Source organism: Drosophila sulfurigaster, chromosome 3, assembly GCF_023558435.1.
Source record: "Drosophila sulfurigaster albostrigata strain 15112-1811.04 chromosome 3, ASM2355843v2, whole genome shotgun sequence".
NCBI classification, from domain to species: domain Eukaryota; kingdom Metazoa; phylum Arthropoda; class Insecta; order Diptera; family Drosophilidae; genus Drosophila; species Drosophila sulfurigaster.
The window spans coordinates 55,294,652-55,308,243 of NC_084883.1; the positions used below are offsets into that span (position 1 = coordinate 55,294,652).

The 13,592-nt window shown below is 35.6% G+C and overlaps 1 protein-coding gene across 34 annotated transcripts in view; it reads left to right on the forward strand.

Moving 5' to 3' along the window:
- Positions 1-12,886, forward strand: part of LOC133842127 (AF4/FMR2 family member lilli) — a 128,831-nt gene extending 115,945 nt beyond the window's left edge. For 7 of the 34 annotated variants that reach the window (XM_062275060.1, XM_062275058.1, XM_062275062.1 and 4 more), the window contains 8 exons: positions 1,839-1,859; positions 6,032-6,725; positions 8,859-8,916; positions 9,118-9,174; positions 10,440-10,511; positions 11,145-11,299; positions 12,394-12,457; positions 12,574-12,886. In XM_062275060.1, coding sequence (XP_062131044.1) covers positions 1,839-1,859; positions 6,032-6,725; positions 8,859-8,916; positions 9,118-9,174; positions 10,440-10,511; positions 11,145-11,299; positions 12,394-12,457; positions 12,574-12,612 — 1,160 coding nt within the window. In that variant the 3' untranslated portion in view covers positions 12,613-12,886. Of the gene's footprint in view, positions 1-1,838; positions 1,860-3,291; positions 3,564-6,031; positions 6,726-8,858; positions 8,917-9,117; positions 9,175-10,439; positions 10,512-11,144; positions 11,300-12,393; positions 12,458-12,573 lie in introns of those variants that run through there. The other 27 variants (XM_062275065.1, XM_062275066.1, XM_062275071.1 and 24 more) reach the window with 17 other exon arrangements.
- Positions 12,887-13,592: the final 706 nt, after the last annotated feature.

Here is a 13,592-nt window from a genome sequence, read left to right on the forward strand (position 1 = left end):
GCACGTAATGCGCTTCATTTGCGTTGCACTAAATGCGACAGACAGAAAAAGAGCAAAGCGAAGTGTGTCCATTGGGATGGCCAAGTATTTATGCGGTTACCGGCATATTATAGAAATACACCCAGACTGTTGGACCAACTACCAACTGGCAACTGGCATTCACTTTAGCACGTTTCGAACAAAACGGAAAACGGCAAATGGGTCTCAGCATTAGCCAGAGCACACAGGAATGGATGTCGTTGTAGTTGTAGTTGTAGTTGGAATTGTTGTTGTTATGCTGCTCCTGGCTCGTTGTGATGTTAGGTTGGGGGCTTAGCAGGCAGGATAATTACAAATAAACCACAAAGTTGCAAACATGTTGTGGCACACTCGCACACACACACACACACACTCACACATATGGAGTCACACATAAATTTCGAGAAAAATAAAGCGAGGAGGAAAAAAACAAAATGGAGAAATAAAAGAGAAAAGTTTTCCTTGAAGTCGTGATGCCTTCATGTCCTTTGGCTGTTGTAGAAACGTTTTATTTTTACTCTACGGCTGTTGTGTGTTATGCAAATGTGTTCGTTTCGCATATACGCACACACACACACACACACACAGTGGCACACTCGCACACATTTAAACGCACACCCTTACACACACTCCTTGTGCATTTGGAAGAAAGTTTGTCTTCTACTTCGTATGTTGATTTCAACGCTGCACGGCACTTGGCACTCCCCTCTGTCTCTCCTTCTCCTGCTCCTTTTCAACCCCAAACTAACTCCCAACGACAGTTTATATGTATGTGTAGCTCTTTTATTTTTTTTTTGCTCCTCTTTTTTTCGTTGATCCTTTGACATGTTAAACTTAATGCGCTCCAGCCAACAAGCGGGAGCAAAAACAACAACTCACTGCCTGTCTTCCTGCCTTGCTCTGCCAGTCTGTCTGTCTGCCCGTCTAGCTGACATGTATTTTACTGCATTTTTCGCTAGTTATAACCCTTCCCATTTTATTTGTGTGTCTGCTATTTATTTAGAGAGTCGATCGTAAGCAGATTGCATTGGAAATAACCAAAGGGCGACAGGAAGCATTTGAGCTTAGTTGTTATTTAACTAGCATTTGTGTCACTCAGATGACATTTTGCATTGCACAACTTTCCGTCAACTAGAAGAATGAACAAAACAAACAAAAAATACAATGGAATTATATAAAGCATGCAAAACGCTAAGTGCAACTAAAACAATTGCTAAATCAAAGCAAATATACATAAAAAATAGAAATAAAAATGCGCTTGCAGGCAACTTTTCGACTGTTTGGTTGTTTGCACAAAAATGCAAAATGATATCGTTTCTCAGACTAAACAATAGATAGATAAACAAAATAAATGTTTGTTTAAATGCAACAAAAAATTAAAAATAAAATAAATGTTGGTTTTAAATGCAAATAATAATAAAAAATAAAGAATAAACAAAATGTTTAAATGCAAATAAAATATGCATGTTCTGTGCTAAATCAAAATCCTCCACCACACTCTCTATATATATATGTATATCCTAGCATCACAAAACAAGCTATACTTGTACTCGTATTTTGTACTCTCTGTAAATGCATTAGCACGGCCCAAAAACTTGTAAATGTAATTGAGCTGCGTGTCATGTATAAAAATGAAAGCGATTTTATTTCAATGAAATAACCAATTTAAATGCAAAACTAATGCAAATATTTTCTCTTGCCTTTTACATGCCTACCTCGACAAAACAAAATGTGTAAAACAACAATCATTCAAAATACAAAATACAAAAAAAAATAAACGAAATATTGGAAATTTACATCGATAAATCAAATGGATGCAGTTTGTGTGCAATGGCCTGAAGGTGAGTTTTTTGTCAAGTTTATTACGTTTTTTTGATGTATTTGTATTTTGTATTTATTGCCTGCAGTATTTTGTTTTAAATAATAAACACACAAACACTCACACACACTCACAGAGTCACACACTCAGATACAAAAACAATAAGTTATCTTTAAAGTAAATACGAAACCATTTTCAGTTATCAAATCTAACTATAAGCCATGGATTACCTTTTAGCATGTAAGCGACTAAATACTTAATATATGACAAAAACAAAATCACATTAAGAGAATTATTATATCAGGCAGGGCTATATGGTATACAATTATATATATTATCTATCTCTAGTATTCCTACTACATACACACATACTCTATATATATAATATATCTATCAATGATGATGATGATGATGGGTTTGTTTTCTGACAGACAGGTCGAGGAATCATTTCGAAATTGCATTCAATTTGTCACCTAACTACAAATTTATTCAATTTCATTGTTTTTCCATTTGTATTTGTATTTATATTTATATATATATATTTAATTTTGTCGCTAGGTTCCGCGTTGATCCATATATAAACTGTATGCATATATTATATATACCCAAATAATTACTATAATAATACATTTTTGATGACTGTTTGTAATTGTTTTTTTGTTTTCCGTCCAACTTTCTTTTGCATATAACCCAAAGAATACAACAACAATTCAAACAAAAAACTAGTAACTGAAATGAGATGCAAATTCAAGAAAAAAATATAATAAACATTAACATATCGTTCGACAAACTGTTTTTTTCCAAACAGACGCGTCACCATTTTCTTTTCTAGTCTTAATTGATGATGATGATGATGACGATATTGAGATCATCTGATAATGGTTATGAATTTAGCATATTGCGGCTGTGTTGTCTTATGCATACTATATATAAATATATATACTATCTATAAATATATATATTAATTATATATATATCTAAAACAATCAATATTATTGCGTTTGTCACTTTTCTTTAACCAGTTTTGTTGTATGTGCGTTTCGTTTTTTTTTTTTCTTTCTTATGTCCTGAGTTTGTTTTACGTTTTGACATTTAATGGTCTGGTACTTTGGTCTGAACATTGTCGGAAATGCTCCTTAGCGTAATTACTTATTACTTATGTATTCACACACACACACACACTTACACACAAACCACACTCACACACACACAGAATGTATGTAACTGGTAAATTTCGACGCGTTTCAAGCAGCTTAACTTAGCACTAGATCTAAGCAAAACCACAAAAACCAAACCGCAATTCACTGCATCCCCCAGAAATTCGATATGTAAATACAACACACACACACACTCACACTTACACACACACATTTACTTTGAGCTCATCCAATCATCGAATGATACGCAAAATCTAACGAAATTTATGAACGTGTATATATATATGAAACCTTAAGGTTATCGCCTCCCAGTGGCCGCAGCCTGGCCATATTTGGGGGGCGCCCATTGGGGCTGGAGCGCCGACGCTGACGCCCATGCCACTGCCGGTGGCACTACCGGTGGCGCAAGCTGCAGCGGTGGCACCATCGGTGGCGCACAACGGTGGTGCACCCGCACCCCAGGCTGCACCAGCTGCCACGCCCATTGTGTTGGCGCCACGCCATCCGCCGCACAGCGCTGTGCCAGCGGCTGTAACGGGGCAAACTGCAGCAGCAACGACACGGCGGAGGTACATTGAAAAGTCACGAATCAAAATTCTTGTTGAGTGTGTGCGGCATATCTAAAAAACCAAAAAAAATATACTACAAAAAAAAAGCAGAATTCAAAAATTGACAAGACCACAATCTATCAGTTGATTCACACAAACACACACACACACACAAACAGAGACACACAGAAAGACAATACAAATTCTTAGATATGAGATCTGTACCATATGCATACATACTCGTACACCTACTATATATTTGTTGTCTTGTTAATTTGGTTACGCATTTGGGTTTGACTATATGCTAAGTATAATATTACAATATATTGCATACTTTTTGGCGCCCTTGAGATTGCATTGTTCTACGGCTAGGCACAGACACACATATTCACACACAAACAAATCAATCTACCCACGTACCCAAGAACCGATCAATCAAACCAATCAATCAATCAATCAATAAAACTGACCAACTAGTGGCAACTTACCTGACAACTGTAATTAGCTGTTAAGTATGAAAAGGTTTTCTCTAGCTTTAACAAATAGTGTACTTACTCTATATACTATATATAAACATACATATCAATATTTATCTCGTATACCGTATATCGTAATTTGTAACGTTCCCCCTTTAATCGTATCGTGTGACGGTAGACAATTTTCTTTGTGCAGCCAGCATTTTCTTAAGGCATTTCTTCTAGAGCATTTAGTTATTTATCTACTTTCTCTCTGTATACTACATACTACATCTGTTTCTATCTATTACTATTTTGCTATCTCTGTTATTTTGCACGTATTTCGTTTTTGTGTTCTCATCGCTTTTGGCCCAGGCCCAAGCCAGCAAAAAAAAAACTCACAATTCAAATGGAAAATCAAAAATCTAAATGAACATGAAAATCGAATATCGAAATGATATAGCAAATTGCAATTGAATCTGAAAACTCGTTTGTTTTGTTGCATGCGACAGAAAGATTCGGATGTTACTGTTTTGATTGCGTATTTCTAGTTTCTCTAATGCCTTTTTTTTCGTTTCTGTAAATACCGAAATTAATTTTGTTGCTAACTCGAAACTTTTGAAATTTGTTCAGCATTTTGTATGCGAACTGCACAATTCCAATTTTAATTAGATGCTAGTTAAATAAATTCTCCAAATTTTGTTTGGGCCGAAGCAATTCACACATTTCAATTATAATTTTTGTATATGTGTGTGTGTCTGCGTATGTTGATTTTCCAACTGTGCAAACTGCGGAAAAGTTGTCGCAATTTTCACTGACGTCGCCGCTGGCCCGGCTGGTAATTGTTTATTATGAGGCCAATAAATTCGCTTTTAATTGCAATGCCAGGCTATGTGGCGAATTAATGGTTATCCATGTTGCCTGATTGCGAAAGCTGATTGCTATAATATATATTGATATTTATGCAAAAACGATTCTTATAGCAGTCAGAATGTCGATCGAGAAACAAAGCACTCATCATTTTGCCTGTCTGTTTTCCTCTCTCTTACATCTGTAAACTTTCTTCTAACTTTGCACTATTTAAATAGTTATAAATATAAATGTTTTTATTGCTGGTTTTTGATTGTATTTAAAAAAGGTTCAAGGGTTAACGTTAACTTTAGCTGATCTTAAAATTTCCTATATATATTTACAAAATATATTTATGTATATCTTTTGATTATGCTTTGTATACGAAAGTCTCTAACATAATCTGTACATTTACCAAAAGCAAGCAAGCAAGTGCAATGCGTTTCTTAAAAATGTCTTGCCACACACACACACACACACACACACACACTTATAAAAGTACACACGTAAAATATTGAATTGAATTTATTATATGTAAATGTTTATACTAAACTGCAGATCGGTCTAATGTTTTTCGTATTGTTGATGGATGATCAAAGACAACGTATACTATAAACCAAAAAAAAAAAAAAAACAAAGCAAATGAGTAGCGTTTCTTGGTATTTTAAATGTTATAATGTTAAGTATGTTTCGAACTGAATTCCCCTTTATATGACTGACTTCACGTATGTCTTATGTACTCGTAATGTTATATGTATATACCAAACATCATCTCAGCGCTATATACTATATATATACATACAGTTATTACATATTGCCTAGTATTTGCTAAACATATACTACATACATTTATATATAAATGAATTATATATTTACTTATATCAAAAGAGAGAAAACTAACCGCATGCGTTTTATGTTCTTTTCTTTTCCTTTTTTCTACTTTTTGCACACGAATACAAAACAAAACCAAAATACACATGACACAATGTAATGCGTGTGTATAAAATATCTACTGTACACACACACACACACTTACAATACACATACTCACACTCTGGTAAAATGTTGTGTACAAATCGTTGCAAAAATACAAATCCAAAAAAAATCAATCTATATAAAAAACCAAAACAAAATGAAAATGACAATGAAAATGCAAAAAACAAAACTCGTTTGGCCGCCTCACAGCCGTAGCCGCCGCTGCCATGCGTGGAGTTGCCATACAGCGTGGACACGTGGGCGTGGTCGGTGCCGCACCCTACCATCATCCCCATCATCCGCACCATCATCAGGCGCTGGCAGCCGTCGCTGCCGCCGCCCAGCAGCAACAGCAACGTCAAGTGGCCGCCGCCGCCGTGGCCGCAGCAGCCGCCCAACAGCAGCAGCACCAGCAACAACAGCAGCAGCAACACCAACAGCAACAGCAGCAACAACAACAGCAGCAGCAGCAACAACAACAACAGCAACAACATGCCGCAGTCGCCGCCGCCGCCGCTGCCCAACACTCACAGCACGCCGCTGTCGCCGCCGCCGCAGCCGCTGCTGCTGGCCACACACATCCGCATGCCCATGCGCACGCCCTCGCCCCGCAGCTGGCCCAGCTGCAGCCAACGCTCCAGGCCGTCGCCGTGCCCGCTGGCGCTGGCAGCGCTGCGGCAGCTGCTGCCCAGCAGCAATCGGTGCTGCAACAATCACTGGCAGCGGCCGCTGCCGCACAGAATCAGGGCGTGGCGGGCAATGCCGCTGCCGCCGCGTATGCGGCTCGCCTCTCCGCTGCTGCAACGGCTTCCCAAACGCCGGCCGCTGCTGCTGCGGCTGCTGCTTCCATGGCTGCGTCGGCCAATGCGGCCAACAGCGCTGCAGCTTTGCATGGATTTGCGCCGTAAGTAGAGACTCCTCCACGTTGTCCCACAAATCGTCGACGTCGAAAAAAAATCACACACTAAAAAAAAAAAAAAATGAAAAGAAAAACAACAAATGTAGTTCTTAGTTGTATCTTGATTATTTATTTTTTTTTAGTTAAATAATCTTATACATTTTGAATGTAGTTTTAGCGCACTTAATTTTTGTTTATGTGGTGTCTACGCTCGCTCGCTCGTTCTCAAATTGCTTACTCAGAAAAACAACAGCAGCCACAACAACAGTCGTCGCAGCAGCAACAGCAGTTAGAAACAACTGGCAGCTCATTGCCTCTTGCATGCAAACAAATTATCACGCATACGCCATGTCATCCCTGCTGCTGTTGCTGCCGCTGCTGCTGCTTCTGTTGGCCATGCTGCTGTTGGTTAGACACGCATACCAAACACTGCCTCCTCATACACACACATCATTTGATACACTTAACTCACAATACACATCCTTCCCAGCTAAGCCTCCTTCCCCCCCCAGCTCCGAGCCCGCTCCCCACATCGTCGAGCGTCAATTTGTTTCATAGCTTTAACGTTGTTTTTTTTTGTCTCTCTCTCTTTTTTAATGGTCTATGCGGTGAATTTTTGATATTAGCTACCTTGTGTGTGTAACGTTTTTATAAGTACTCGTACTCGTACTCGTAATATCTTATGCATAGCGTCACATTTGCCTAATGTACTACCATCTAATTGAATCGCAAGTTTAGACTTGTCTCTCTCTCTCTTGTATAAAAACAACAAACTACTCAACAAAACTCCAACTACTCAACTCAACAGCAACTCAATCAATTAAAAGCAGCAACCAATTAAAGCACGGCATCAAAAAACAAACAAAAAAAAAAAATTAATTACTTTAAACATACATATCTCATAAATATTCTATTCCTTGACTGAGAGCAGTTTTTGGCATCGTTTAATACCATTTATATACACACACATATATATATTTATATACGAATATATCTAAATATTTTTGTTGTTTCTTGGACTAATTTGGTTAAAGGGAACTGCGTATTTTATATATTGTGTACCACTAGGCGTATGATGAATTTGATATTGATACGTATTTTTTATGTTTTTTTTTCTGTTTTTTGTTTTTTCTTGATGCGTCTGCTGCTGATGCTGCTGCTGTCGCGCATGTTTCCTCTCTATATTCTTATTATTTACAAACTATATTATACACAAATGTTTCCTTTGTTCATTACTGTGGCTGCTGTTCTCTAAATAACTACATTAAACTAGCGTACGAATGATGATAACCAAATTACAACTTATACACTATCAAAAAGCAAACAAAATACCAAAAAACTAATTAGCTAGGTGCATGAGTGTCTGTTCTGTCGAAATGAATCGAAAAGCAATCGAGCAAGAAATGTTTTAATGTACTTTAGTTGTCGCAGGACAAATGGAATGTGTATTACACCTAATTGTATGGTTGGTAATCCTTGCTAGCGTTTTTTCTACTTATCATTTTACTTATATGCATATGCATTACCTAACAATCAGCTAAATCAGCTCGTCATCAACAAATATAGGGAAAATGGAACACACAGACAAATATGATAGTCAGGTAGATCAGTTTGTGACAAGTGATTAGGCTGTTTAGGTATGTTTGGGATTCGTGCTAGGGAATGGGATATGGTACGACTTTGTTACGTTTTCAGTTACGCCTTAAGTTTCAGTCATTTTATACCCAATGCACCCGGTACAAAACTTCAACAACAACAACTACAATAACAAGCCGGAAGGCTGGGAAGCGGCAAAGTTTTAGCATAAATTCAAATATTGTTTTTCTGCAATTGGTAAGCCAAAGCTTTGCCCTCTCACCCTGCGAGCCTGCTCATAGCGTCCCAAACTCCCCAAAAACCCACACACAAGTGCGTTAAAAAATAAATCAAACTATGCAAAGTAAATTAAAATAAATAACAATTTTTGAATTTTGCTTTTAAGTGCCGGCAAATGGCAGCCGAATCAGATTGATTAACTGTATCCAATTGGCCAAAAAATCCATCTGTCTCGACTGTCATTCCAAATCACAATTGAATGTCGTAAGTTGAACCATTATTAATGTATTCATTTCACTTTATTCTTCTTCTCAACACAAACAGCGTATACTATGATCATCCCTTCTTAGCAGCCGCCGCTGATCCAAATCTACGCTTCCAGGTAAGTTGAACAAAAATCTCCCTGAATTCCCCGATCGAGTTAGATTTAGAATTATTTATAGAATTTGCTAAGCTATTGTTAGTCCATATAGTTTAAAGCTGGCTGGCTAGCTAAACTAAAACTCTAACATTGAACATTGAAACAAAGAAAGATTAAGCAATATATATAAAAATATATATATGTTATATATAAATTTTACAGGCAGCCGCCAAACCGGTCACTGAAGTTCCAGCCGCACAGCCAGCCGCCATATTAAATGTAATGAAACTTATTCAAATTAATACGCTATTCGTACCAATCAATACCGAATTAAGAACGCTCTTTAAACTACTTGTATTTATTGAACATATTATCTCGTACTTTTACTACATACATTTTATATTATTTATACTTTTACATTTTGATGGTAGCCTGTGAAAAGACACCAATTGATTGATTGATAATTTACACACATTTTTGACATGGTTTTTCTTTTCGATCAGATTTTGTTTCTTTTGCATTTCAATGAACTAACGACGCGTTTCTTTTGGTTGAGATGTGTAACACAGACAACTATAAAACACCCACACTGTTTTATGTATCTACAAAGACACACACACACACTCACACGCAATGAGAAACACTTTTCTCTATCAATTTATTATTACTTACGTTACTCACTTTTGATTTCCTTTGGTATCTGGTCGTGCAAATGCGTCTGTAAAATTTTGGTGATACACAAGCGTATAATACATACTGTATTTATTGTACTCGTACTCGTACTTACATAAATCATCACAAAACAACAAATAAACAAACATTTGTTAATAGGCCAAGTGCTAAGTGTCATTTACTAATCACCGTACATCAATATAACTGCTTTTATGTATTTACATACTTGTATTTATGTATGTATTTATCCATTGTGATTGAAACACCCAAGTCAACTTAGACTTGAACTTGATTCTCAACTTACTCACATATGCAGCGATTACTTATTTGCATCCTTGATTCATTTGTTTTTTTGTTAACCAACTATTTTTCTTCTTACAACAAACAAAAACTGTAACAAAAGTGCTTTGATGATCAGCAGCCAACAAAAAGGCGCATTGCATACTTTCAGGCTGCATGCCACTTTCTCTCTTTCAATGATGCTCTCTCTCTCTCTCTAGTTAATCTTAATTTGGAAAGAGAAAATACATTTAGTTTTTACATTTCTCACGCTACTTTTCGTTTATTTCCTTCTCTTTTGCTTTTGCAATCAATCTCTAAATATATATTTGTTGGTCTATATTCTACATACAAATTAATAATCTTAAGTAGCATACTATAAATAAATATTCTTCAATGCTGTAAACATTTTTCGTAAATACTAAGAATGATTCTTCTTTTTGGTTACTTTTTTCACGACTGTTACAACAAAACGCAACAACAACCACCACAACTACAACTACAACAAACCAAAATCGAAATCTATAAAAATCAAAAATTAAAAAAAAAACGAATACAAAAATTATACCAAATATATATCGAAAAACTTACAGCGCCGCACTGTGACTACGCTAAACAGTACCCCACATACGATCAACCGCATTCCGGTACCACAGAATGTTTTGGTAAAAATAATCATTTTTAGCTAGCAACAAACTTTTGATAAATGCATTTAATAATCGTTCGTGTATTAGATCCGTTTGTTTGTTGTTGTGCCCCCATTTTGATTTGATTTTTTGATTTGTGCGTGTGTTTGTCACAATATACTCCACAATATATGTATTTACTCGTATATCTATCTATATCTACGCTCTATGTATTGCACCCGTTCATTTAAGTTATGATCTTAACCTTAGCTATTAATCGATATGGTATAAGTTCTTTACGATACCCCTGCACATTTGGCGCTTTTGTTTGTAGCATTTATTTAATACTCGTACTTATATATTACTGATTTATATCCAACGGATCTTTGGCATCTTGGGTTTTGTAGTTCAGATTCGCTGGTCACCGCCCTCAATTATACTTAAACCTAATAATATCGCAAAACGAAAAGAAAAAAAAGAACACACTCTGATTTTAATTTGTTTGCACTCCTTTTACGTTACCTTTATTATTTGGTTCGGTTTAGGTTCTTAACTCTTTTTGCCATTTTGCTCTCTCTGTCTCTCTATCACCTGTCGCAAGTATTGTCGTTGACGTTGCCGACGTTCGAACTTCGCCCCCTTTAACACACAATTTGCTTCACATTATTCCAGGCCACAGCTCCGCTGTTAAAGACACCCCTGTCTCAGGCCCAGCAGCAGGCATACGCCACAGCGGCCACCACTTACACGGCGGTCGCTGCCCGGTATGGCGCCGCCGCAGCTGCCGCCGCCCAACCAGCACTCGCTGGCTACGCCACCGTAGCGGGGTAAGTTTCCTTCACAGCATGCGATCTGACAGAGTGCCTGTCAACCTGCTGGTTGTTGGTTGTTGGTTGTTGGGTGACATGGTCATCCGATACTTCCTTCCATTTCCATCATTGCTCACGACATTCACAATTAACACACTGAATTCAGTCTAACCTTAACCTCCAACTGTAATTCTAAATCTACTAAAAATGGTTTAAATTGTTTAATGTAGGTAGGTCGAGAACCCTGTTGCAAAGTCGAAGAAAAGGGCTCGATTAATATTTAAGTGCATTTATATAAAACATTTAGTTTAGAATTGTTTTAACATAAATTAGGAATTCATAACTTTAATTTTAAATTATTGAGTGAATATTATTTTGTATACTTATTATTTTGCATATTATTTTATTTGAAAAATTCTATATATTTTTGCAAGTTATAGATTATTGACTTTATATTATTTTGTATACAATTTTATTTGAAATCTTTTAGATATTCATTATTGCATTATGGATTATTGATTTTATATTATTTTTTATACATATTATTTTATTTGAAATCAATAAGTATAATTTATCAAGTTTTTATGTATGATGAATTGGTTTTCTTATTTAATTAAAAAATTTATTAACAACCTTATTTTCATTATTAATTATCCTTGATTTTATTCTCTTTCGTACCAAATTAACTCTTATAAACTTACTTATCAAGGAATTCTAACAACGAAGGCTAAAGAATTGAAACTAACAAACGAACAACTTTTTAAAGCGCTAACAAAACTAAAGCTTACTAATAATTAGAAGATGATGACAATAATTGTAAATAAATTTGAGATGAAGGCAATGGAGAAGATATAAGGATTTACGAACTAACACAATTAATTATCGCTAACAAAACTAAAACTTACTAAAAATTAGATGATGACAATAATTGTAAATACAATTGAGATGAAGATAATGGAGAAGATATAAAGATTAAGGAACTAACACAATTAATTAAAACCAAACCTAACACAGACTGGATTCACTCATCACGATACTAAACATTTTCATGCCACTTCATTTAAATTGTAATTTTATATTCGACTAATCAAATGTCAACGAAATATTTCTAGTTATGCGCGCGAATATGCGGAACCTTATCTAGGCCATGGAATTGGACCCGTGCCTGGCTATGGGGTAAGTGTGTCTCTTGAATGACAAGCAGTCACTGTTCGAAAATAAATTGTTTTCTATGGAATTTAATATATTTTCTACTGTCTATTGTCTCTTTTGTGTCGTTTTCTCAAACACAGGCAACAATGTATCGCGGTGGACGATTCATGCCATATTAAAAAGCTACACAAGTCAGCCAAATAATGCACTTGGACTCCTCTCGAAAATGCTCAATGTATGAACAAAAATTAGACGTAAATACTCGTACTCCTCCTCTACAGTGCAGTAAGTAGCAGTTAACTCTAAACTGATAGATGCAGATACTCAATCCACACTGAACAGACGCTCAAAGATGAAACTAATACAAATTGAAATCCACACTCAATATGGAGAGTTGAAAATCAAAGCTAAAAGCAGCCACATCAAAAACTAAAAAAAAACAAAAAAAAACAACATGCAAACTGTGGCAAATTAAGCAAAACAAAAAACAAATCAATGTCGTCCAAAAAAAGATAAAAAAAAAAGAAAAGAAAGAAGAGAAGAAAGCAAATGCAGTATAAACAAGATATTTAAATGGCAATTAGTTTGCAAAACGTGCTTCATGCGTAGATTTTTAACAAAAACAAAAGCTGAAATTTTTGTGCGGCAAATCAGAATTTATATATAAATATATATATATAAAATATATACCCACGGGATATATGTATAATTATTATACCTATAGATATTGTATTTGTATATCAAAAATGAGCAATTTTTATGTATTTTCAAGCTGCATACTCAAAAAAAAGAAAAAGAAAAACCAACAAAAACGAAAGAAACACTTTTTTGTTCAATAAGTTAGCTTTATATTTATGATTATTTCTGTTTCATGTAATTGTTACATTTAGCATTGTAGTTTGTAGTCAACCAAAAGCAACAAAAACAAATTCTACATTATTTTTCTATAATATACGCAAAAGCTATGGAAAAAAAGTTGCCAAAACAAACAACAAAAATACGATTATCCAAGTATATACATACATATATATTATATATATTCACTTTTGGAGCACAAACAGATTTTATCCACGAACATACTTTCCTTTTTACAATTTTACAACTCCAAAGAATACTCGTTTTATTACATGTACATTTTGCAAAAGATCCTTTTATCAAC